This window comes from Acomys minous (assembly GCF_964271855.1).
Source record: "Acomys minous genome assembly, chromosome: 3".
NCBI classification, from domain to species: Eukaryota; Metazoa; Chordata; class Mammalia; order Rodentia; family Muridae; genus Acomys; species Acomys minous.
Window position 1 is genome coordinate 62,697,553 of NC_140485.1, and position 26,657 is coordinate 62,724,209.

Consider the following 26,657-nt stretch of genomic DNA (forward strand, 5'->3'; position numbering starts at 1 on the left):
CCAGGACTTCTAGAAGAAGCACCAAGCTGTGAAATCTAACACCCACAACCACGGCTTAAGACTCACTGTTCCAGTGTGGGAAGGCTCATGGCAATCTTCAAAAACACAAACTGGCTTTATGTCACTGTTATATAAAAAAGTTTATTTTAGAAATCACATCTTTAAAAAATAACATAGAAGGCATAGGTTATTCTGACCAGATATAAATTCTTCATTCAAATGCCAGGGTGTCATGTGGTACAATCAGTGAGATGCTCTGTGAATAGAGGGAGACTGAGTGATATTCTTGACGTACACCAGCTCGTACATTAATGTGGCTTTTAGAGGAAGGAGAGAGGAAGGTACAGAGGGAGGGGATAAGACTATTTTGGAAAGGGAGAAGAGCATCTTGGTCTTGTAAATGTCAGCCCTGAAACTGCAGCCACCGACACTAGCCCAGGGACCATGCGCTCACGCAGCCGCACTATTACTTCACAGGAGACCTGTGACATCCTGGCAGCTTGTGCCAGGAGCGCGGATGGGAACAGAGGTGGCAAGCCTATGCTCTGTAGTGTCACAGCCTGAAAGGTACAGGGAAGTCAGAGGAAGAACAGAAAACTTGCTGGGGATAGAACTGGGTATCCGTGTCCCTACCCAGTAGCTTTCTTATAATCTTGTGGGTAGCGCCCCCAAGTGGCCAGGCTCAAGTACAAGAAAACCAGAATGCAAAATAAACATGTAAGTCTACACTTACTGTGGACAGAAATATAGCTCTGTAGGACTGCAACCGCACGACTTACTGAGGCCTAGGCACTACCTGTTGGTGACCTCCCACTGTTTCTAGGTCCCAAGGACTTTCCTCACAATTAGAAAGCCAACTTAGTAAGAGAGGCACGCAGGACTGGTTGACCTCCAGGCAGTTAAATATAGAGCAAACATGTCAGCTTCTTGAATACTTCCAGAGAGAAAACTAAGTCCAGTGGAGCAGTGCAGTTACAGCCAGTGTAGCCTGTGCTCCCCAGTGGGGGCAAAGCGGGCCCCTGTGACGTAGACTGAGTACATCAAGTCCTATAACCAGCCCACCTTTTTTTTTTTTTTTTTTGAGACAAGGTCTCTCACTATTTAGGCCAGAATAGACTACCACGGACATCCACCCATCCTTGCCTCCTGAGAACTGGGAGTAAAAGCATGCTGTTAATATGCCTATATGTAGTTAGATTTTTGAGGCAGGGGCTCATGTAGGCCAGACTGGCCTCAAACTTGCTATCTAGCCAAGGCAGGCCTTGGGTTCCGTCTGATCCTGCTGCACTGGGCTCACAGGCCAGTCACCGCTCCTAACAGTAAACACTGCTGGTACAGAGAGGGTGCTGCAGGGACTGGGGGGAAGGCAGGGGGCAGCCTACAAACTCTTCATTTTGTTGACGTGAAGAAGAAGGAACCGTGAGATTGTAGATCTGAGCTTTATTACCAGGATGAGGTCACCTCAGGATGGGACTAGGATCCCTGCAAGGTGGTTCCACATGGCACAAAACCCTAGGACCTCAGAGCTGCAGACCTCCTTATGTGCCAAAATGCACCCGGAAAGAAAATACAGAGGAGCAGGACAGGTACAGGAGGTGCCAAAAGAACCTGGCACTGTCCTCCCGAGGCCCAGGATGTACTTCAATGTTCTGTCCTTCTCCTGGAATGAGAGGGAAGCCATGCCAAGTCCTGCACTTACTAAGCTGGCGGGAACCACAGCGAAAGCACTGTAACAGGACGACTGCACAGGTCTGTTTCCAACTTTTCCCACCAGGATTCTACATTGAGAAAAAGAGCTTCCATACGTGAATCCAAGGCAGGAGCCATGCAGCCGCACACCCGCCACAGATGGGACAGGCTGCTCCCTACCGCAGCTGGTGGCAGGACATAGGGAGGAGGGCAGCTCAGTCGGTGGTGGACCTCCGGTACCAGAACCGAGCTCGGAAGTCGTCGCTACACGTCATGAAGCCGGGGTTGGTGGGGGAGTGCACGATGCAGCGCACAATGTTGTTGTGACCCAGGGACAGCAGGTTCCTGCGCTCAGCTGTCCTCGAGTCCCAGCAGCAGAGGCTGATGGTCCTTTCGTCTGGCAGCAAAATATAGTCCTCAGTGTGGTTGAACACAGCCTGTGTCCGGTGCACCTGCCGTCCACTCAGACCTGCGCCTGTCACATAAACCAACATGTTAGTTAGCCTGTGGACCGAGGAGTGGCCTCAGACTCCCACTGAACAACGTTGTGTACAGTTCTCTTCGCACAGCTTTATCGCCTCAGACTTACTGAGACAAAGCACATGAGCACCTACGTTTCAAAAGGAAGCCGTATCATCTCATGACTGTATAGAAGACATTTTATGCTTAAGGTAATACATGGAAGATTAATGAGGCTGCGTTTGGTGGACAGCCTCGCAAATACCCAAGCTCTGCACATGCACGACTAACTGCAGAAGCCAGAGGCCACATGCAACTTTCATGCAGAGCATGCAGTGCAAATCTGAAAGAACACGGCTACAGAGGAAAAACACATCCTTCACAGTTAGCGGGGTGCACACTTCTTAGGAGCCCTGGCCTGGCAGATGGCTTCCCTTTCTCACCTACCCAGTGACTATCCACGAGGGAGCTGAGGGTGAAAACAGGGGACCCAGAAGCCTCACCATGCAAGTGCTCATGAGATGCTACCTGCAGAGGTGCACGGTGAGCTCCTAAGTGCTCCGCAGTGACCCTGGCCTCTAACTGGGGTTTGTGCATATTCCTGACTCCCAGTCATGTTCCTAGACATCATTCTGTGCGCACGTACAGGGACTTAACTTTTTTCCCCATTATATATTTTTTATTAACTCATTCATATTACATCTCAATTGTTACTCATCCTGTGTATCCTCCCATTCCTCCCTCTCTCCCGCTTTCACCCTATTCCCCTCCCCTCTGACTGTGACTGAGGGGAACCTCCTCTCCCTGAATATGATCCTAGGTTATCAAGTCTGGGACTTAACTTTCTAAGTGTGACTAAAACCATATACTTCATCCAGGTGTGGTGGTGCACACCTTTAATCCCAGCACTCTAGGAGGCAGAGGCAGGGGGATCTCTGTGAGTTTGAGGCCAGCCTTGTTTACAAAATGAGCCCAGGATAGCCAGGGCTACACAGAGAAACCCTGTCTGGAAAAACAACAACTGGACATAAAGAGCTGTAATAAAATGACTCACTCTGCTTACAAAAACAAAACAACAACAAAACAAAAATACCACCACCAAAAACCAATGCTTCGCCCCCACCCCACATATTTAAGTATTTGACATGACAATTACCTTTCTGAAATACCTTTACCTTTACCTAAAGGACAATTACCTTTACCAAATGACGCATTAGTGAAATGGGCCAACTTTTAAAACTTTCATCAATGAAAGAGTCCCTTGAGTTGTAGGCAGTTTGATGAGCCAAGAAAGACACTCCCAGTTCTATTTCTGGGATTAACATTAAGGCTGTTCATTTTATAGCCAACTGTCCACTTTAATTTGTCTTACAAAGTACTGCAAATTTTGACTTTTTCCCCGCTCTAAGTTTGTGCTCATTTTTTTCTTTCTTTTCCAAGACAGGGTTTCTCTGTGGAGCCTTGGCTGTCCTGGATCAAACTCACCGAGATCGGCCTGCCTCTGCCTCCTGAGTGCTGGGATTACTGGCGTGCACCACCCTTAGCTCAGTTTCTCCCTTGGCATTTCAAGAGCACTGCTTTCTAAGAACATCTTAGAACCCAGAAAGAAAACTCTGACATGCTGACTGTTCAGGGTGCTGACTAGAAATTACAGAATCAGGAATGTGCCTAGACATTCCTAGGAAAACAAACTTGAAACTACTAAAATAAGTCATCTAAACTCTGGTGTATGGTCCCCTGGGAAGCATGGGCTGTCACTTGTAAATAGCATTTGCATGTTCACTTTGAATGCTTCTGTGTGCAAGGAGCACCTGGCTCTGAGAGATGTTTTTCAAGATGACAGCATATAAAGTATCAGAGTTACAACAGATGTGGCTCTTTAGGCAACTAGCTTGTTCCACAGAGAGGAACTGTGCTGCACCCTAGTGGCCTGGATGCTACTTGCTTTTCCATGTCCCTCTCCAAGATGCTAACTCAGCCCCTTACAATACTGGTCCCTGGCATGCTATGACAGCATTGTGTTTAGAGTGAGACACAAATACGTCACAGTGGACACCCCTCCACCCCATCCCGGGAAGGTTTCCTACTAAGCACCACTCTCAGCTGCTGTGGAACAGAAGAGAGCACAGCAGACTACAGCATGCACTGCAGGAGTGAGCTGAGCACTGCCCTGGGCAAATCCAGATGACCCACCAGAAGAGCTGCCCATGGGCACACCTGCTATAAACTAGACAACAGGGGCTACTGGGGAGCTGAGCTGGCGTTCTTCTCTTCCAGTGCGCTGGGTCTACTCCATATATGGACACTGGTGACCTCTGCCAGGGCTGCCTGTACTGGCTCAGGGATGGGCCAGAGCCTTCTCTGAACCCCTTTCCTCCAGTGCATCTCACTCCTCAGCAATCTACCCCCAAGAGATCCCAGCATCACCTTCTCACGCACCTGTGTATCTCACCAGCGTCCGCCCCGTGGATATCTCCCAGAGTTTAGCTACAGAGTCTTTTCCACTTGAGAGGATGTACTTGGAATTTTTGGAGAAAATGGCAGAACAGACTTCTGCCCCATCGTGAGCTTTCTCAAAGGTTGTGATGCAGCGGTTGGAGACGCCATCCCACAGCTTGATGCAGCCGTCCTTGCTGCCGGTGACATACATGTTGGCACTAGGATTGTAGTTAACAGAACAGATAGCATCGGTATGCTGGTCTTGAGGGTTGCAAGAGACAAAACACTGGAAAGTGTTGATGTCATAGAGGCGGAGCGTAGGATGCTGAGTTCCAACGAGGATAAAGTCTCCAGAAGGATGGAAAGAGATGGAGCGTAACATTTCAGCTTCCTGTGAGGACAGAGGCACAATGTGAGTCACCTACACCTGACTGAGCTGCAGGAGGCAGAAGGGACAAAAGCACTTCCTGCAGAAAACTGGTTCATTCTAAAACTATTTTCTGGTCAGATATTCCTAAAACCAGACAGGAGCTTCACTTGTAAAAGAGCATGCGATGAAATCAGATGGACTCTTATAAATGGACTCCAGGAGTTACTCAGCCACAAGAGATTGTTTCTCCGTCCCGAAGCTTGAATCCAGTGTCATAAAACTAACCCACCTCTAACACCCTTTTTGAGACAGGGTCTCACTCTACAGCTCAAGATGGCAAGGAATGGACTATGCAGCAGGTTGGCCTTGAACTTGTGACAGTCCTCCTGCCCAGTCTCTTGAGTGTGGTCCACCATGCCCAGCTTATCCCCAGTACTGCTTGAGCAAAAGACAGCCAGTGACCCCTACACCAATGGCACCTGGTCCAAGTGCCACAGAAGGCATGTCCTTTATAAGTGATCAGTGAGATAACTTGGAAGAAATAGTCACAAACTACCTGAATCTAGGAAAACAGCCTCAAAATACTGTATCTAAAAAGTCAAGTCCCCTGATGCAGCGAACCTGAATGTATTTGAAGGCTCTTTTTGCAGACGGTTTGGAATAATCAAACAATTTAAGAGTATAATCCCTCGAGCCTGAGGCCAGGATCTGCTCTGTTGGGTGAAAAGCAAGACACGTGACTTCATCCACGTGGTCGTAAAGAGTTCGGATCACTGGGTGGTTCTCCATGTTCTGTTGTGCTGTCTCATTCATCATGACCTGGACCAACAAGAAAAGGAGAGAGAGATGCTCAAGGTGCAGAGGCACCTGGTCCAAGCCCACAGTCCCATGGGGCAAACCAGAGGTGGCGACAACACAGGTGCGCTGTCTGGAGCAAGGATAGGTGGGAATGATACCTCAATTGGCATGGCACTTTTGGCCAACATTCTTTCTGTGTCCAGTATCTTTATGGAAGCATCAGCAGATCCTGTGGCTATTAACTGCCCATCTCTGCTGTAGGTGGCCACACGGCATGGGCCTTTGTGGGAAGTGACATAACAGGTTTCATACTCGGAAGCCTCAGGTGACATTGTCTGGACATCTGCATCAAACTCCAGGTCAATCCCTGTGCCTGGGGCAACTGTATCAGAGCGACCAATTGCATACTGAACTGCGGTGTCATCATTTTCCATCCCTAGAGGAATCAAAGTCAAAAGCATGAGAAAAGCTATTAAATGCAAAGACACGTTCTGGATCGACAGTGAAAGTGACGTCCACCAGCACCAGTGCTTGACTGGTCGTAAACCCTGCCCATGCCATGCAAGGTGCTCTTGCTGCGGGCAGAAAGGGCTGCGAAAGGGTACATATACTTCCACAGCCAAATTGACACTTGAACAACACCCATAAATGTAATAAAATCAGCAGCACCGTGTAATGGGAATCCATTTTTCCCAGTTAGAATGGGGAAATGACACTTTGTTTATTTTGTGGTGTTGGGGACAACTCAGGGCCTCATAGCTGCCAGGCGAATACCCTTCCACTGAGCTCTGAATTTTAATCTGTAGGGCTGTGCTTAGTTAGTAGCAGCTTTGACGTGTGTTGCTACACTGCTAACATTAGTGAAATATATGGAAAGACTGGCATGCTTAATATACTGAAACTTATAAACAGTGTATGTGTGGGTGCTATGACAGACGCCTGTGATCCCAGAACTTAGGAGGCTGAGGGAGGAGGATCTTGAGTATGCGATCCACTTCACCTATATGTTGAGTTCAAGGCAGCCTGGGAGACGTGAAATCCTATCTCAAGCAAGCGAGCAAACAAAAAGTTGGACACGATGGTGCCCACCTTTAATCCCAATACTCATGGGAGGCAGAGGCAGGTGAGCCGAGGCCAGGCTGGTTTACACAGTAAGTTCCAGGCCAGCCAAGGCTACGTGATGAAACCTTGTCTTCCAGACAAAACAAGGAAGCTGGAAAGATGGCTCAAGGGTTAAGAGCACTTCCTGTCCGTGGGTTCAGTTCCCACCATCCACACGGCGACTCACGGCCATCTAGGATCCTTGTTCCAGCAGATGGGATGCTCTTTCCTGGTTCCTGTCAGCACCAGGCTCTCATGTGGTACATGCACATACAAGAGGGTAAAACACTCAAAACCAGACAGAGGCCGGGACACATGGCTCAGCAGTGAAAAGCACTGGCTGCTCCTCCAAAGCAGCAGCTGGGTCAATTCTCAGCATTTACAGGGCAGCTTCCAAGCTGTCTCTAACTCTTGTCAAGGAGAATGATACCCTCTGCTGGCCTCCAGGGGCACTGCATCCATACACACATGCAGGCAAAACACCCAAACACACAAAATAATAAAACAGTAGTAATCATAAAAATCATTCCTCATAAGGAACCTTAATAAACAAAAAATGTTGGATTTAAAAATAACCTCCAGGGGCTGGAGAGATGGCTCAGTGATTAAGAGCACTGTCTGCTCTTCCAGAGGTCCTGAGTTCAATTCCCAGCAACCACATGGTGGCTCACAGCCATCTATAATGTGACCTGATGCCCTCCTCTGGCTGCAGATGTCATGCAGGCAGAGCACTGTATACATAATAATAATAAATAAATAAATATTAAAAAAATAAAAATAAAAATAAAAATAACCTCCAGAGCCAGGCGTGATGGTGCACGCCTTTAATCCCAGCACTTGGGAGGCAGAGACAGGTGGATCATTGTACGTTCGAGGCCAGCCTGTCTACAAAGTGAGTCCAGGATAGCAAACGCTACATAGAGAAATCCTGTCTCGAAAAACCAACCAACAAACAAACAAGCAAGCAAGCAAGCAAGCAAGCAAACAAACCAAAACCCAAAATCAATCAAACAAACAAAAACCACCTCACATATCACATAAATAATAACTAATTATTACAGGAGGAATCAAAACACCGGAAAAACCTTTTGTGACCTCTACCCATGCATGCAGCTCTTGTTTTTCAAAACAAAAGCAGGCCCGAACCATAACTTAGGACTTGTTTGGCTCTTTAAACATTTAAAATAAAACTTATCAGAACATCTTCAATACTATACACTTTTAAGGATATCTAGGATTAAAGTCTTAAATAAATTTAAAGTTAAGAATATTTAATACTGGGTGTAGCGGTACACTCCTTTAATCTCAGCACTCAGGGAGGCAGAGGCAGGAGAATCTCTGTGCCTGGTCTATAAATCTAGCTCAGGATAGCCAAGGGCTACACAGACAAACCCTGTCTCAAAACAACAACAACAACAACAAAAAACAAAAAACAAAACAAAAAACCACCAACCAAAGTTAATTTCTCATGGTGGAATACTTTAATGTATTGGTTTCCCTCTCAGGGCAGTCTCTCAAGTAAAGTAAAGGGAATAAATATGTTCCCTGTGGTGTTATCTTTCTTTTCTGAAAACATCTCTTGTTATGTGAACTTCAGTGTCCTGACCCAGAATAAGGGATGTGTGTGTGTGTGTTGTGGTGATCACTTGCTGAAAGCAGCCAGCCAGCAGCCTGAAAATAACCTGAAACAAAATAAACTTCCCATAAATGTTGGGAGCAACACCCGGATGCAGCTGCTGAGGGTACGGCAGGTACTGATGACTAACTCTAACCCTGAGGCCCACAGAGATTCTGGTCTTTCTGGTGAGTAGGGAATGCGAAGGTGAAGAATGGGTGGAACCGATTCAAACAACAAAGCAAGTTCCAGATAGCATCTGCTAAGGAAACTATCACTGGCAGAGCGCGTGGAAAGCAGGAGAATTATCTTTAAAGGGGGGAGAGGAGCAATGGGCAACGACACCTGAGCTGAGCCGTGAGGGGAGGGCCCAGGCGATGGGTAAAGGTCATCAGAACCAGCGTTATCATCCAGACTTCACTTACCCTTTCAGCACCCATTACTGTATTCTAATATACACTGACATTGAAGCTACATGGAAGTAATCTCAAAAACTGCCCCTGGGCAAAGCATCTAAATGTCCCTTGGGATGCATGACCCCACACGCCCACTGTTTACCTAGTTTGATGAGATGCAGGAGCTGCTCTGAGGGTGCGCACACCGACTGGGGCTTGATCTCATTGATGAGGCCATTGGCGATGCTAATGTAGCCGTCATAGAGCAGCTGGCTGATGATCAGCTTGTACAGCTGCTGGCGGTCCTTCAAGCCCACTTTGGTTCTGTACATTCTGCAGAAGAGGATGAGTCTCCCTGACTGCTGCAAGAGAAAACAGGCACTGAGTGAAAGGGAGAGGCACTCCCCAGTTACTAGAAGCACAGCCCTCCCAGTATCTTCAGTATCGGCTTGAAACCGTGCAGTATCTTTGGATGGTGACCTTGTTTTTCTCCCTTCAGGTTCTTCAGCTGTTACCTAAGTCACTGGAGGTTAATCAAAATGGTACCCAGAAAGTGCACATGGAAACTATTTAAATGTCACCGATGGTTAGAGTAAAATCCCTCACCATTTTTTCTTCTCTGTTAAACTATCCACCTGTGACTTTATTCTCTGGTGCTATCTTTTTTTGTTTCTTCTGTTAACACTGCTGTCTGCAATAGGCAGGTAGCTGATGTTTTGTCGGATGCCTGGACCACTTTACACCAGCTGGAATGCAAATCTATTAGTGACCATTTTGTTTACTTTTAAAACTTGTTTTCAGGCAACCAAGCTTATTACTATAATTATACAACTTGATGAGGTAGCAAATGAACACACAAATAAATCATAAAAAACAAAGGAGGATCACAAAATGAAAAATAAGCCAAGTTCAACGCTTTGGAAAGATTCTAAGTTAAACTGCTTAATAAAAACGTGTCAAATGCTGAGCATAGCGGTCCTGGTCTTCCCAATACTTGGGAGGCAAAAGCAGGCAGATCCCTGTGGATTTGAGACCAGCCTGGTCTACATAGTGAGTCACAGGACAACCAGAGTTACATAGCGAGACCCTGTCACAAAAAAATGATACCAGCAAAACAAATAAGAAATGACTTATTTGGAAGGATCTAAGCTCTCCAGTCCACGAGAAACCAAACTGAAGACGGTTTCTGAATCAACCTGGGTAGTTAACTTGGTAAGTATCAGTATATGTGTGATTAAATGTTTGGCTGTAAGAGTCTGAGGACATCAAGCAAGAAGAAGGTAGGGCTTGGGGCTGGAGAGATGGTTGAGTGGTTAAGAGCACTGTCTGCTCTTCCAGAGGCCCTGAGTTCAATTCCCAGCAACCACATGTTGGCTCATAACCATCTATAATGTCATCTGATGCCCTCTTTCGGCATGCAGGTATATATGCAGATAGAGAACTCATATACATAAAAATAAATAAAAATTTAAAAAACCAGGTAGGGCTGGAGATACATCAGAGGGCCACAGTGTTCAATGTTCGGCGTCCCGGGCTCAGTTAAAAAGAAAGGGGGAAAAAGCCACAAGGCCACCACACACAGCATCATACTGATCCTTAACAGTTAACACACACCAAGCACCTCCTACTGCCAAGTCTTAAGAGCACTGGGCAAAGCTACTCAATATACCCGTGTACATTAGAAACAAACCCTTGCATAAGACATTGGGACACAACAGAGGATGAAATAATTTCAAGAATCTAGGGCATCCATTCAAGGTAAAGTCAGCCCCCAAGCCCACCAGGGAACACCTGGGGCTGTCACGACATTTAAAGGGGGGGGGGGGAAAGGGGGTGTGATGGAGGTTGAGCCTTCACTTAACCCCCTCCCCCCTGAACTTCCAATGGACACAGATCTATTTAAATACTCTCCAGTTCCCCAGAAGGGACACCCAGGCAGGAGAAGCCCGATCCAGGGCTGCTAACCCTCGGCGATGCAAGGGGCCCAGGGCGAAGCCGCATGATCACTCCCGCTCAGGGAGGAAGACAGGGACCTGCCGGACCGGGGCCCTTTGAGACCCGGGGTGCAGGCCAGGCTAGCCAATTCAGGGACACGGACTTGGGGCGAACAGCCTCTCGCCATCCTCTCCATTATCCCCAGACCTACACGTGATCAACTACAGACCCCAGCCAACCGCACTAGCCCCTTCCTTACGCCTCTCGACCCCGTACCCGCTGATTAGGGTCTCGGTCCCCCGCTCTCTTCAAGAAAAATGGAGGAGCGAATCGTGCCCGATCGATCGCTCTGAGTGCACACTCACTGCGCACGCGCAAAAAGGCATGCAGCCGAGCGCCGAGCAACCTCCAGCTCCCTCGCAAGCCTGCCCTTCTCGCCATCTTACTCACTGGCACGTTCGAGACCCTCGTTCACCTCCTCCAAGCTGATCACCTCCGCGGCAACCTTGAATCCAAAGGGCTGTAGTGTGACCGGCAAACACCCGATCCTGGTGAGCACGGCGGGCGACTGAACGGCCACAGATCGGACGGGCCGTTGGTACACCACTTCCGGGCTCCGACGGCTCAGTGCGCCTGCGCCCAACTACGGCACGGAATAAGCTCCTCGTAGTCGCGTTCACGGTGAGCCAATCACAGAACGGCGTCGCTCTGACTCAAGCCAATCAGCTCTCGGAGGAGAGGGTTTAACTCCTACTTTAAAAGGAGAACCTTTGAATTGTAACGGCTCAGCTACCGGGATCGCTTGAAGGCTTCGGTCAGAAGCAGGAACCTGCCCGTGGGTAGGAAAGGGACCGGGAGGGTGAGGACGAGCTTGGATGTTGCAAACCGAAGGGCAACGTTCAGTGGCAATAGGGTAGTGGGCTGTCTCAATGGGTTTGCATTCGGTGTGTACCAGGCTAGCCTCGACTCATAGTGTTCATAGCCTCCCAAGTGCCGGGATAAAAGGAATACGAGACTATACCTAACTTTATGTTTGTTTTTGAGACATTGTGAGTTCCACACCAGCCAGCGTTACCACAGGGAGATCCTGTCTCAAAAAACTCAAACCTAACAAACAAAATCCTGGCTCCGTTGCAGATGTAGGAAATAGAAATCTCATAGGAATAGGACCCTGGTGTAGCTAACTTCCATGGGGAAGTTAAAATGCAGGATCGTTTATTAAAGCTAGTCTCTGGGCCCTGGAGCTCCATTTCCTAACAGGCGTCCTTCGCTTATGCTGCTGCCTCCTGCCTTGCCTCCCTGACCTTTGCATTATGGGCTCTTCAGTAACACACTCAGTTGTTTGTCCCCCTAACAGAAACCGTAGATCTGAAAAGGGGAACCCCGAGCCTGCTGTAGCATGAGCACTTGTGTCTTGTACTAAGTCTTTGAGTTAAAGGAGAACTCTGAAGGACATTTGGTGTAGATGGGAGGGAAGGTGAAGGCTTTGTAAGGTAGGTGGTATTCCAGGCAGGCTGAGAACGGTGAACATCGGGGCGGGAGGCAGAGGCAGGTGGATCTCTGAGATTGATTTGAGGCCAGCCTGGTCTTCACAGAGAAACCCTGTCTTAAAAACAAACAAACAAAAAACACCAAAAAGAAAAAAAAAAGTGGAAGAGGGAAGAGGGCGAGGTGTGACAGGAGGAAGGGATTGTCAGTGGAAAGGGAGCACAGGTGCAGGGTGTGTATCAGGGAAAAGCAGCCATCCCTTGTCAGCTTGCTTCATTCACTTGTACCAAGAAAAGTATGAAGGGTGCAGGTGACAGAAGCCTGCCCACCTGTCAGGGAGCAGTGCCTGCTGAGCAGACAACAGCACTTCAAAGCAGGTGGCTCCCTTTCAACGAAAGGTTCTTGTTTCTCTCTTCAGGTGACATGGACAGATGTAAAGAAAACTGTGTTTCCAGGCCTGTCAAGGTAAACAGAATTGCCTGCAATCTCAATGCTCTTTCTTGAAACACTTTTTCAACAAGAGGCATTTTGTCTGTGTGCACCTTGCGTACACCACTGTGTCAGAGGGCAACTTGCCAGAGGGAGTTGGCTCTGGGCTCTGTCGTGTGGGTTCAGGGACTCGAACCCAGGTCCTCAGTCTTGGCTGCAAGGATCCTTATTCACTGAGTAAATCTAGACAGCTCACATGGAAATTGTTTTAGAATTCTTCCCACGTTGGCTTTGGGTGGAATCCTGTATAGATCCCTTCCTGACCTTGCCTGGGATCCCCCTGGGCCTGGGCCTCTGTTGCTGCAGGAGGTGGCTTAGCACCGGAAGCTTCATTCCTTCTGAGCTCAGGGTGGATGGATCCTGAGCCTCTCATTTAACCAGCAGGAAGTCCCACCTTCTCTGAGTGCGACTAGCGTGGGTCTTTTTTTTTTTTTTTTTTTTTTTTTTTTTTTTTTTTGGTTTTTTGAGACAGGGTTTCTCTGTGTAGCCTTGACTGTCCTGGCCTCACTTTGTAGACCAGGTTGGCCTCGAACTCACAGCGATCCGCCTGCCTCTGCCTCCCGAGTGCTGGGATTAAAGGCGTGCGCCACCACGCCCGGCTTGACTAGCGTGGGTCTTAAGAGTTAAGACTGGAATTACTTACAAGTAATTCAGTGCAGTAATGATTACTTTTCAAAGCCTTCCCCCCTCTTTCCTGGTGAAAAACTTGTGCATTTTAGTTTTGGAGATTACATTTTTAAAAAATATTTCTGTTGGGTGGGGCTTGGTGGGCACGCCTTTAATCCTGGTATTTAGGAGGCAGCAGAAGGCCAGCTGAGCTGCCTGTGCTATATAGTGAGTCCCAGGCTGGCCAGTGAGACCCCGTGGAAGAAGTACTCTGAAAAAGTGAAACTCAGGGAAATTAACTGTGATAGTAGTAATATCCAGCATAACCTTAGACCTAGACTGTTTTTGCAAAATTGCTTGAGGATGATACTGTTGAACTGTCATCGCTGTCTTTCATTCGTTTTGTTTTTTTTTTTCTGAGATGGAGGACTCGCTTTGTAGACCAGGCTGGCCTTGAACTCACAGCGATCCACCTTCCTCTACCTCTGCCTCCACCTCCACCTCCGGTGCTGGGATACCAGGCCATTCTTTTTCTTAAACATAACATTGTTGCGAGGTTTGTAACCAAAAGACTGTCTCCCTGAGGTACCAAGGCTGGCCTAAAAGTTGATGCTCCTGCCTTAGCCTCAGGTACTGGGGTAATGGTATGTGCCAGCATGTCTGGCTCCTGGATTTTATAGGGACTCACTGGGGGAGAGCTTAGTTCACAAATGGTCAAGAAAGCAGGATTTGGTTGATTCAAGCAATCGCTTTAGCCACATGCACATTAAAATAGCTTCATCCTAGAGCCGGGCGTTGTGGCGCACGCCTTCAATCCCAGCACTCGGGAGGCAGAGGCGGGCGGATCACTGTGAGTCGAGGCCAGCCTGGTCTACAAAGTGAGTCCAGGACAGCCAAGGCTAACACAGAGAGACCCTGTCTCGAAAAGCCAAAAAAAAAAAAAAAAAAAAAAAAAAAAGAAATAAAATAAAATAGCTTCATCCTCTTCCTTTTTGCTTTATTTAAAAATTTTTTTATCTAAATATTTATATTTTGTTTGACTGCTTGCCTGCATGTATATCTGCATCATGTGTGTGCCTGGCACTTGAGGAGGCCAGAAGAGGGTGTCATATATCCTGTATCTGGAGTTACTGATGGTTGTGAGCCACTGTATGGGTGCTGGGAACTGAACCCAGATCCTCTGAAAGGGTAGTCAGTGCTCTTAACTGCTCAGTCATCTCTCCAGCCCCTCTTTCCATGTATTACCCACAATATTTGCGAGTCTTATTAGACTACAAAGGAACCGTGGTTGAGTTCTGGGTACCATCAGCCTTGCCTGAAGGCCATAACCCCTGCCTTTTCTCCATTCCAGACCACAGGGCCCTTTGGTCCGAAACGAGTCTTGGTGACTGAGCAGATTCCTTCTCAGAACCTAGGATTGGCTAGCAGTGGCCAGGCCCAGCGGGTCCTGTGTCCTTCCAATTCTGCCCAGCGTGTCCCTTCGCAAGCACAGAAACTTGTCTCAGGTCAGAAGCCAGTGCTAAAGCAGCTACCAGCTGCTAACGTTCCTCGACCTGGCTCACGGCTCAGTAACCCCCAGAAGAGTGAACAGCCACAGCCCTCGGCCTCTGGTAAGCTGCTGCTTCCACTGCATTGGATGGTCGTTCTTAGACGTCACTCAGAGCAGATGTGTAGGTTGGCGCTTAGGCTTGAAGCCCTAGCCTCTGTGCCATGTCTGCTGAGGAGGAAGAGAAGATGGGATGTCCGTGCTCAAGTGTAATAGTGCAACTGGCTCCCCCAGTGCTGGGAATAGACACCATTGCTGGCCTGGCCAAAGGGAGGCTACTGGAGGTTCTTCAGAGCAGAAGGAGATGTTGGCTGTGAGGAAGAGACTGCTCGCCCAGGGAACCTGGAGGGAGGCTGAACTCAGATGGCAGCAGCTGGACCAGGGTTACTGTTGATAGGGATTAGCATCTGGGGCTACTTACAGAGCCTCCGAGGAAGCCTTGACCTGCATCCCCCAACCCTCGCAGCGCACGTAAACAGAAGGGGCTACAGCTCAGCAGTTAACTTATCCTAGAACATCTCCAGAGAGGAGAGGTTGGATGAATCTGCCGCTTTGTTTAGGAAGCAGATGCAGGACACCTGGATGATAAGACCTGAAAGATGAGTGGGGAAGAGATAGCTCTAAGGGTGTAGGAAGGGAGAGAACGTAGGCTGGGCCCTCATAACCAAGTAGAATAGTCTGTAAAATAAGCCAATGGCAGACAGACCGTCTGGAGGAAACCCACTTACATTATGGGCTTGTATAGCACTCTCGACATTGGACACTGGAAGTGACAGGTGGCTGAAGCTTGATAGTATCCTAAGCTCTAGCAAGGGACAGGTGCCTGGGTGGCCCCCCCCCCCCCCCAGGAAGAGAGGCAGCAACAAGCTGTGGAGGGAGGTGAAGGAAGCCTGTACTGCCCTGCAGGTCAGCCTCTCAGCCAGCCCACTTTGTCCCATCGTCTGTTCTGGGGTCTGTCCCTTAGTGTCACGGTCCTGACTCCTAGCCATGGCGATAGTGAAGTTGTGAGTGGAGATCATGAATCATGAGGGAGAAACCAGTTTGGACCTGTAGTCACCTAACTTGAGTGAAGCTGCTGTGCTATTTGAGTCTCAGGTGACAAGGACATGTCCCACACTTGTGCACCTCTTGAAATAGCACCTGTGGTTCCTATGGTGTGCCGCTAAAGTACATCTTCCTGAGCTAGTGGCTTCTTTATGTGGCTTTGGAAGGAGGGTGACTGGCTCGTGTTGTTCCCATGCTGATATTTGTACAAAGCGCACAGCAGGTGGAGACGGTGACAGTGGCAGGTTGTGGCTGGGATTGCTGCTGCTTTCTGGTTAAAGGCTCCAGGGAGAGGATGGACATGCTTGATCTTGTTGTACGGAGGGTCTGCTCATCTTTACTCTGGGGATTATGAGACTCCATGTAGCAGGAGGTGGGTTAGGGTTTATGCTCTAATACTCTTATTATGAGGAAAGTGAAAAGCTCAGAGTTATGTATCATGTACCTCTAGTATTTTTGGTGATGGGTTGGTTTTTGTTTGTTTGGGACAGAGTCTCACTGTTTAGCCCTGGCTATCCTGGAGTTCACTTTGTAGACCAGGTTGGTCTCCTGAACTCACAGAATCCACCTGCCTCTGCCTCCCGAGTGCTGGCTGAGATTGAGGGTGTGCACTACCATGCCTGGGTATGGGACTGTTCTTTGATTCATCTCTATTTATAGATCTTCTTTTTTTAAAAAAGAACATTATATAGTTGCTCTAAAAACAGTATTTTAACTTATTTCATATAGGAAATAATTCTGAAAAGGAACAGGCATCAAAACAGAAAACTGAAGACTCGAAAAAGTAAGCTTTCTTTCTCTTCTATCTGAGCACTCATTTGGTTACAGGCCACTGATCTTAATGCCTTCCTCATTAAAGTCAAATTTACCAGGGCCTCAAAAGTAGTTGTTTTTATTTCCTTACTTATTTTTGCATAGGAAAATTTTATTAACACTTTATTATTTTTAAAAAGTAGTAAATTGGCCAGGTGTGGTGGCGCACGCCTTTAATCCCAGCACTTGGGAGGCCGAGGCAGGCGGATCAATGTGAGTTCGAGGCCAGCCTGATCTACAAAGCGAGTCCAGGACAGCCAAGGATACACAGAGAGACCCTGTCTCGAAAAATTAAAATAAAATAAAATAAAAAGTAGTAAATTAAAAAAAATCACCCACCAAAAGACACAGTGAACTACACAATTTGAGTAGCTATTTGGAATGGCTGTCAGGTCTGTCCTGTTTCCATTGGTGACAGTGGCTCTATGTTTCCCACCAGAGTGACTCTCTGCCCCACAGCCTGTTAGCTTCTCTGGGGATACAAGGAGGAAGTTCCTACATGGTCCTGAAAAGGGTGTCCTGTCCAGGACTGTTGCTGCCCTGCCGGTGGTGAGGGTTGTCAGTCAGGCTGTGCCTGGAGGGCAGTGCTGCTTTGGCCTGGGGAAGCTGGACTTCAAGGCCAGTGGCTCCTTGTGGTTCGGGGTTAGTGCTCGTTGAGGGTTTGTACTGAATGCAGTCTGAGCAGGAGTAGGCTGACCACTCATTAGCATGGCTGTGAGCCATGGCTAGCGATTTCTTTACGTTTAATTGTTCACATTACTTTCTAGGAGGCAGTGGACTTTGGAAGACTTTGACATTGGTCGTCCACTTGGTAAAGGGAAGTTTGGAAATGTCTATTTGGCAAGGGAGAAGCAGAGCAAGTTTATCCTGGCCCTGAAGGTGCTGTTTAAAACACAGCTGGAGAAAGCAGGCGTGGAGCACCAGCTGCGAAGAGAAGTGGAGATTCAGTCCCACCTGCGGTGAGTGGCCCTCCTGCCAGAGGAGCTAGGGACCAGACTGTGCTCCCCCAGCCTGCTTCAGACACCACAGGGGATGAACTAATGTGGCCGTTTCCCCCAGGTGCAGGTGACATCACTCAAGGACTTAAAGCAAGTAATGCACTTGAGATTTTCTTCATAGGAGGAGAACTGGGGGAAGATACTGGTTGAGTCAGTGTTTTTTTGTTTTCTTTTCCCTTTTTGCTTTCAGTGTTTTCCAAGTTTGACACAGATACCAGTGCTGAAGCTCTGGCTTGTTTGGCTTGTCATCACCTGGCATGGTGGGGACAGGGGCAGTGAGTGGTGCTGGCACCTCCACCAGGCTCTGCCCAGCTACTTGCCGCCTGCCCACTGCCACCCTGTCTTCCCTGGTTGTGTTGCCTGTTGCACATCCTACTCTGCACAGGAGCACTTTGCCTCCTCAGTGGGCAGACTGGTGTTCAGCTGACAGTTTCCCACTAAGAGTAAACATGTCTAGAAGGAGCCAGTGTGAACTAAACCCACAATACATGTGTGTACATGTGTAAGGTGTCTTTTCTTGGCTGGGCTCAGCATTCAGATCTCATGTGTGTTCTGCTGGGCCACCAACTGCCTTTCTTTGCTGAGGGGTCAGCGGTCAGTGCATGGTGAGTTGGCTCTGAAGCCAGGCGTCACAGCCTTCATTCTTTGTTGCAGGCACCCCAACATCCTCCGGCTGTATGGATATTTCCATGATGCAACCAGAGTTTATCTGATTCTAGAATATGCACCTCTTGGAACAGTCTATAGAGAGCTCCAAAAACTCTCCAAGTTTGACGAGCAGAGAACAGCCACTGTAAGTGCTCATCTCCCCTCATCTTCCTAATGTGCCTTTGTTTGTGATGGAGTTGCCTCTGTCTTCATAGAAACGCCTTAGTAGGAGGGCCAAATATTTGAAACAAGAAGATCAAGACAGCTAATTGCTTCATGTTGCCTCCTGCTAACCTAGGCCTAGTCCTGGAAGGTTCTAGCCTCCAAACGATCTAATCTAAGCCTAGAATGTTTTCAGCCTTTTAGACTTTCTGCTGAATAGGCTCACCCTTTCTAGCTCTTTCTGAATTCTGGCTGGCTGGTTCAACTCAGCTGTTGTGTCTCAAACTCTTCTCTAAGGTGACTGATTAAATCTGGCTCCCCTCTCAGCTTCTCACTGAATTGCTCTGCTTGACCTCAAACTAACTCTAGCAATCTGTTCTAATCTTCTGGCTCCTTCTCATTCGCTGTTTGTTCTGTCTTCACCTGTGTCTGTAAAAGCTGCCTCTGAAGTCCAGCTGAACTGCCACAAACTCAACTCCACTGCACTGCCTCTCAACTCACTGACTCAACCAAACTGACTGAACAGAACTGACTGCATGCCTCTGTCTCTCGAGTCCTGGGACTAAAGGCATGTACCACCACCATGCCTGGACCTAAGCTTTTTTCTACCTGAAACTTGTTCTATACCAGGCTGCCCTTGAACTCAGAGATCTGCTTGCTTCTGTCTCCTGGGATTAAAAGTGTGTCTGTATTCCTAGGAGGTCTTTGGATGAGATGTCTTGCTTGAGCAGCCATGTTCTGAATTAAAATTCCTCTACATAAGGGGTGTGAGTACCGAGAAGATCTTGGTTTGAAGTCTGTTTTGTCACACGTCACCATTGTGCATTTGTAATGAGACTGCTTTCTAGGTGGTAAGCTAGTGTCATGTGCCTGGGGTGGCCTTTGTCCATCTTTGTCCCCCTTCCCATCTGTACCCTCAGAGCCACTGTGCATGCTTGCCCTGTGGACAAAGTGGAATGTAACTTATCTGGAGTCCTGTGCTAGGAGGTAACTTGCTTCCTGTCATTGGTGATTTTAGGTTTATTTTACCCATATAGATATTTTGCTTGAATGTTTCTCTGCATGCCACATGTACAGAGGCCAGAAGAGGACGTCAGGTCCTCTGGAACTGGAGTTTCAGGTGGCTGTGAGCACCCATGTAGGTGCTGGGAACTGAACCTGGGCCCTCTGGAGGAGCAGCCAGTCTCACCTGTCTCTAACTTAAAATGCAGAGGACAAGTTTTATGCTTGGCCCACCCTAGTTTATTGTGTTGTTCCAGGGTTAGCTGCTGGGAACTCTGCCTGGTTCCTGAGTAAACCACACTGTGGGCTTTTGGCTGTGTGTGCTTCCTCTGTGGTGCACACTGTTTGGCCTCACTGTTACTTCTGGGCCTGGTCCTAGAAGCAGCCATCCCTTCCTCAGGGACCTTGGCTGTTTTGTTGGACAGTGTTACTGGACCTGAGGTCTGGTCCCTAGGGAGGTCTTGATGCCAGCTGTTGTTGCATCTAGGGCCTCAGCGGCAGAGAACAAGGCAGTGCATATGTTTAGTGGTCAGTAGTCATCCATCCTGATGTAACAGCGGGTGCTGATGCTTGCGCTTGTCCATTACATGAAGGTCACTGGACAAAGCCCCTCCCCCAGCTTCATTGTAAGCTGTGCCCCAGCAGTGAGAGCTGCACCCACTGCCTCCTTGTTAATTATGCATTCTATTGTGCTTGCATGCATGCATGCATGCGAACGACAAGTGTGCATGGGTCAGGTGGCAGTTTGGTCACTCAGTACCAGCACTGGCACCTGTTATCAGGGTTTTGGACATCAGTGGTTCTGACAGGTTTGGTCGTCTCTGCCTGTGTTGGCATGTGACACTGGCTGCTTACCATTTATACATGTCATTGGATGCATGTGCTGCTCTTGCTTTTATAGTTTTTAGGTTCCTCCCCCCACTGTTGCATTTTATTTACTTCAGTTCCTCTACTGCGTGTGTCCCGCAGATGTTTCTTCCCAGTCTGAGCTTTTCCTTCCTTTTCCACCCCCGTCTTATGGCAGTTTATGGTTTCTCGTTCTTTCAAGCACTTTCAGTTTTCTTTCAAAGCCTCTCTGCTTCCCACATGCTGGGATGAAAGGCTGCCATCATGCCCACCGACTTACAGCACTAATAAGAAGTTATCTATGTGACCAACTTTCTTCTCAGAAGTACTAAGGAAATTGTTCGTCAGTTCTGATGTTATTCTACTTGAGACCCCAAGTGTGTGGCTGTGTGTGTGTGTGTGTGTGTGTGTGTGTGTGTGTGTGTGTTTCTTTCTGGATTCCTTATTACTTAGACTAGTGCCCCCACCTGTTTTCCTTTCATGTAACTTAAATAACTGTAGAGCAATACAAGTGGTCTGTCTAGCCCTAGCCCCACACAGGGAGCACTGTTAGCCCTTGCTGCTGCTGCTGCTGGTGGCTCTGGCAGTGAGGTCCACTGCCTCAGCCTGTTAGTGCCAGCGACTGTTAGCTGCTGTGGGAAGAGCAGCTTGCTGCATAGTCGCCATTGGTTCACCGTGGTCCAAAGTTTGGTCGTGACTGTGGGCTACAAAAAAATGAAAATGTCCTATTCAATAATGACTTTTTCTGCTTTGCTTTCCTTTTGGGAAAAAAAAAAGTTTTTTGCCAATTATATATACACTTGACACACTGTGCCACCCTCAGCAATGTCCTGCGGTGACTAGAGCTGGGTGGCTCATGCATGTTGGGTATGAGGCTGCCACTACAGTGTACATCGAGCCCCAGGGCTGGGAAGGACCAGCGGGAGCAAGTAGAAAGGGCTGATTTGTGGGAGAGCTCCGTCTCTTCTCTCCATCTTTGCTTGCTTACTTTTCGTGTAGATTAATACTTAACATATTTCTCTTGAGTATCTGGTTATGGGATGCAAAGCAGACTGCAGGACTGGTTAAGAGCAGATTCTTCAGATCTGGAGGCCATGGGAGCCCAAGGTCTGTGCACTTAGTCAGAGCCTTTAAAATGTTTAAAAATGAGTTACCTGTAGCTGAGCACAGTGGGACACATGCCTGTAATCCTAGCACTCAGGGAGGCAGAGGAACTCAGATTGCTGTGAGTTCAAGGCCAGTGTGGTCTACAAAAGGAGTCCAGGACAGCCAAGGCTACACAGAAAACCTTGTCTTGAAAAACAAAACAAAACAAAAAATTGCTTACATGTTCCTGTTACTAACTGCAGTGCAGTTCTGTGCAGTCCTTCCATGGTTGCCTGGTAGGACTGTCATTGCAGTTTACAGCCAGTGCCTTCCCTGCCCCTCAAGATCACACTGCTTGTATTAGCTAACTAAGCCCTGAGTGAGTCTGTCCATCTGCAGTTGGTGTTTATAGACTTAGTCTCAGCCTATGGTATTTACATCATAACCTGAAAAACAGGTTAGTCTATACTGGATCAACTTTCAGTTACCTGACTGTCTTATGTAAACTTGGGCCCTGGGCCTCCAACGTTTTCTCCCAACAGTACATCACCGAGCTGGCAAATGCTCTGTCCTACTGTCACTCAAAGAGAGTCATCCACAGAGACATTAAGCCGGAGAATCTGCTTCTTGGGTCAAACGGAGAGTTGAAGATCGCAGACTTCGGATGGTCTGTACACGCACCATCTTCCAGGTATGGGATTCCAAGTTAGCAGAAGCCCTGGGTGTGTGGCGGGGGGTGGAGGGGGGCAGGGGAGGTATGTGTGTGGCTGACCTAGGAATACTTTGGAGCAATTTAGACCTGTGACCTTCTGGGCTCAGATACCCTAGGCCTTGGCTTGCAGCTGCTGAATGTCCCTAGAGGCTAGTGAAAGAGGGTGGTAGACTTAGCCATCTGGCTGATGTATGGTTGATAAACATCGTTGTGTACTGGAGGGTCTTGGGCCTTATGGGGGTGGGGAGCAGAGCCAATCACCAGTTGTTTGGTGTGGGTGCAGCTCAGGGGATGGCGGGCTCCTGTGCTGTGTCAGAGGCAGGAACAGAACGACACTGTTCCTTTATAGCTGGAGCATTATCATCTAATGCAGCAGTGAAAGGGGGCAAACTTTCAAACTTCGCAAACTGAATGCGGGTTTGAATGACTTTACTATTTCATGCAAGCAAGATGTCAAGGTGCTGCCAGCTTTCAGGATTACTTTTTTCTTTTTTGAAACAGGGTTTCTCTGATTAACCCTGGCTGTCTGGACCAGGCTGGCCCCTTTGACAGAGATATGCCTGCCTCTTCCTCTGCCTCTGCTTTCCCAGTGCTAGGATTAAAGGTGTGTGCCACCACCACCACCTTGCTTGGGGACTACTTTTTAAATGTTATCAAACAATGTTTTGTAAAAGCCCATGGAGGCTGATGGAGAAAGCTCAGCTGGCAAACAGGCTTGTTGCTGAGCCTGGGGATCTGAGTTCAAATCCTGGCAACCATTTGGTGAGGGAAAGACTGGCTCTTGCCAAATTAATCCTCTAGCCTCACCCAAAGATGCAATAAATGTAGTTTAAAAAAATTTAAAGCCAGCCAGGTATGGTGGTGCACACCTTTAATCCCAGGACTTGGGAGACAAAGGCAGGTAGAGCTCTGTGTCCTCACAGTGTCTAGTGTGCACCCCCTATGATGGAGGTGCTCTGCACAATGGCTGCCATTGTCACTTCAAGGTTTGCAGAAATTTCAGTGCTAATATTTAGTCTACATTCAGATCTCTCTAGTTATCCATGGAATCTTAAAGCTGTTTTAAAATCAGAACTCAAAGTTAAAGCAAAACACACACACACACACACACACACACACACACACACACACACATCTCTGTGGAAGGTGAGAGATAAGCCCTGTGTGCTGGTGCATGCTTTAATCTCAGCACTTGAGAGGTGGAGAGGAGGATCACAAGTTCAAGGCCAGTTTGATAAGACTGTCTTAAAAATGGAAGAACTCAGCCAGGTATAGTGTCACACACCTATAATCCCAGCAGCAGCTAGAAGGCCTGGGGATAGCTGCTTGGAGGCCAGTCTAGGCTGCACAGCAAGACACTTTCAATAACAAACACTGGGCTGGAGAGAGGGCTCAGCTGTTGAGTGCTCTGGTGGCTTTTGTAGAGAGCCTGGGTTCAGTTCCCAACACCCACATGGCGGCTCACAACAGCCTGTGACTCCAGTTCCAGGTCTGGCTCTCTTTTCTGGTCTCTTTGGACACAGGGCATTTTCATGTGCACAGACAGACATGCAGGCAAAATACCCATACCTGAAAAACAAAAATAAAATCTTTAAAACCCCTAAACCAAAACCAGTCAGAGAAGTAAAGAACCCAGTGAGGTTCCATGTAGTATGTGGCTACCTCTTTCATCTTGTAGAACCGTACATTTCTAAGACCTTTCCTTTTCTACCGCCCACTTCACTGCTTGGCTTTGAATCTCTGTCAGCCCTCTTGGCTCATCCTACCAGATGTTTGAATTACAGGCATGAGTCAATACTCCAAGTCTAAAATGGTGGTGTCATTTCACTGTGAGTGCATGTGGAACCTCAAATTGTATTTACAGAGCACCACTGTATAGCAACTTTGTCATTGTTTTCTGAGAGGGGGGTCTTACTTCAGAGCCCACACTGGCCTCCAAAATCTACTCCTCAGCCTTGATGGTGTTACTGGGATAAGAGAAGTACATCTTTCCTCCTGTAGATTTCCTAAGAAGTTCTGGAGTTGGACAGGTCTGGGGGAAGTGTGGTGGTTGGTGTGTGACCATATACACTTACCTCTGTCCATGTCCTACCTAAAAGTGAGGATTTAGGTGGGAATCAGCCTGGGAGATGCATGCACTACATTACCATGTAGTATGTCAGAGTGTGTCAACTCCAGCCTTTGTTGGCTTCAGGAGGACCACACTGTGTGGCACCCTGGACTACCTGCCCCCGGAGATGATTGAAGGCCGAATGCACGATGAGAAGGTGGACCTCTGGAGCCTGGGTGTCCTCTGTTATGAGTTCCTAGTTGGGATGCCTCCTTTCGAGGCCCACACTCACCAGGAGACCTACAGGAGGATCTCACGGGTAAGGGCTGCTGCTGCTGGGCTCCTGGCGAGGGCTGCTGGTCGTCATGTACACCTCTGACTCACTCATTTATTCTGCAGGTTGAATTCACATTCCCTGACTTTGTGTCAGAGGGAGCCAGAGACCTCATTTCAAGACTGTTAAAACACAACGCAAGCCAGAGGCTAACACTAGCAGAGGTCCTTGAACACCCCTGGATCATAGCTAATTCCTCAAAACCTTCAACGGGCCACAAAAGCAAAGATCCAACTAGCAAATCATCTTAGGGAATCTGACCCCTTGGGTACTGTGCAACTGTGAGAAACGGCCCAGAGACCTCCCAGACCATCATCTGCCTTCAGTGCACCTCGCTGAGCAGGCAGTCCTAGGCCTTGCATCCAGGAAGCCCCACCTGAGCACTCCAAGGACCATGCTGCTTTTTCCTGACTCAGTAACCCGGAGAGGACTGCAGCTGTCCCCCGTGACCTGTGTCCCTAAAGTGTCCTGGCTGGGGTCTCACTGTAGGGAAGTTACCACTCTCCCCGACTCCTCAGTGACCACCTGTGTTGTAGCCTTCAAGTGCCTGAGTGTGTGTGTAATTTATTGGGTCACCAGGCCTGGGAAAGCTGTTGGAATGAATCTGTATTTTTCTTTTAAATGTTAAAATAAAGATTTGTATAGACGTCCTTTTTCTTAAGTGGCGACCCCTTCAGAGCCCTCTCATTTTCAGCCTTCTTAAAGCTGCATGGGGTTAGACCCTCAACCACCAAGATGGACCCTGTGCTCTGCCTGTCTTAGGACTTGTTTCTTATGTGGAGTTCTGTCATGTGTGCAAACATGTTAAATATATAAATAGGTGTTTCTGGATGTTAATGGCTGTTTCTTATGTTGTAATTCTGTCATGTGTGCAAACTTGTTAAATATATAAATACACATGTAGCATCTTCCTGAAGTACACGGGTAGTCATCTGGTCACCTGTTGGCTAGAAGTGAGCAGGTGTGCTCTTCCGGTCTGCTGCATATGTTCTTAACATGTAGCACCAAGGCTGCCAGTGCCATCTGCCTGTCACCCAGAGCGGGAGGTTGGATTAGAGAAGCAGATGACAGATGACTGGGAGTGCAAGTGGCCGGGGTGAAATGTCACACCAACTGGACATTCACACTGCAGAGGCCACCTCTTGTCCCCGGGCCTGTGCTAAACTGACTGGCTTGAAGTAGCAGCATTCCTAGTACCGGCTGCAGTGATGTGGCTACAGGGATCCAGGCTGAGTGTGGGACGCTGCCTCCTACAGCTGGTGCTGCTAGCAGATCACTGCCACATTCACGGGGTGCTCTTCCTAACGGCAGCAGGGACGGCTTGCCAGAAGACGACAAACACAATTTTACAAAGATTTTTTTTTATTTGTTTCACAGAATCTAACTTGCTCACTTGGTCTGCTTAAAAAACTAGAGGTAAACAACGTCTTACATCTTAACCTAGTTCCCTTGCTCCAGGTCCACTAAAGGGAACAGGAGCAGATCTGCATGCCTTGCTGGCAGCTCTATCCGGTGCTTTAGTGTCCACCCACCTGTTTCTGGCTGCTGGGTACAGGCACAAAGCGGGGTGGGGTCGGAAGATACACAGCTGTGGGTACCATCAGTTTATTGCTGCTTCCAATATGTCTCTTTGCACAGGTGTTATTAGGAACCTGAATAGGAGAGTAGCATGGTTGGGGACCCTGAAGCTAACTTGGCTGTTTTGACACAGGCAAGATGGGGAGACCCCATCCAGTCCATCTGTCACTGGCCTGGGGCTTCTTGCTCGGCTTTGGGCTACGTGGATGTCCTTGGAATGTTCTGTAATAATCCTGATTTAAAATCAGTAACGGCTTTGGCAGTGGGCTGCTTTAAGAGGAAAATCCCACTTTAAAGATCTTACGGATGGAGAATTTGTCTCACAAAAACTTTTAAATGTTAACAGACAAATGGCATGGGTAACTGTGGGCTAAGAACTGTCAGCCAGATATCTCTGTAAAATGCATTCTGCTCGTTAACAGTTCTTTTGTTTTCTGGTTGTCAAAGTAATTTA

At 48.1% G+C, this 26,657-nt stretch overlaps 2 protein-coding genes across 7 annotated transcripts; one reads left to right on the forward strand and one right to left on the reverse strand.

The window, feature by feature from the left end:
* Positions 1-1,425: 1,425 nt before the first annotated feature.
* Positions 1,426-11,391, reverse strand: CSTF1 (cleavage stimulation factor subunit 1). 5 transcript variants are annotated; one of them, XM_084777354.1, is made up of 6 exons: positions 11,252-11,391; positions 9,030-9,228; positions 5,914-6,191; positions 5,579-5,776; positions 4,588-4,978; positions 1,426-2,164 (listed from the first exon to the last, which is right to left on the reverse strand). In XM_084777354.1, the coding sequence occupies exons 2-6, from the start codon at positions 9,196-9,198 to the stop codon at positions 1,905-1,907; spliced, it is 1,296 nt and encodes a 431-aa protein (XP_084633480.1). In that variant the 5' UTR covers positions 9,199-9,228; positions 11,252-11,391; the 3' UTR covers positions 1,426-1,904. The 5 variants fall into 5 exon arrangements, with proteins under 5 accessions (XP_084633480.1, XP_084633481.1, XP_084633478.1 ...); XM_084777355.1 differs by having other exon boundaries at positions 9,030-9,225; positions 11,252-11,390; XM_084777352.1 differs by lacking the exon at positions 11,252-11,391 and adding an exon at positions 11,078-11,169.
* Positions 11,392-11,512: 121 nt separating this feature from the next.
* On the forward strand, positions 11,513-25,456 carry AURKA (aurora kinase A). 2 transcript variants are annotated; one of them, XM_084777357.1, is made up of 9 exons: positions 11,513-11,640; positions 12,708-12,754; positions 14,736-14,994; positions 16,704-16,758; positions 17,555-17,746; positions 18,440-18,578; positions 22,072-22,220; positions 24,436-24,610; positions 24,691-25,456. In XM_084777357.1, the coding sequence occupies exons 2-9, from the start codon at positions 12,713-12,715 to the stop codon at positions 24,874-24,876; spliced, it is 1,197 nt and encodes a 398-aa protein (XP_084633483.1). In that variant the 5' UTR covers positions 11,513-11,640; positions 12,708-12,712; the 3' UTR covers positions 24,877-25,456. The 2 variants fall into 2 exon arrangements, with proteins under 2 accessions (XP_084633483.1, XP_084633484.1); XM_084777358.1 differs by having other exon boundaries at positions 11,573-11,636.
* The last annotated feature ends 1,201 nt before the right edge of the window (positions 25,457-26,657 follow it).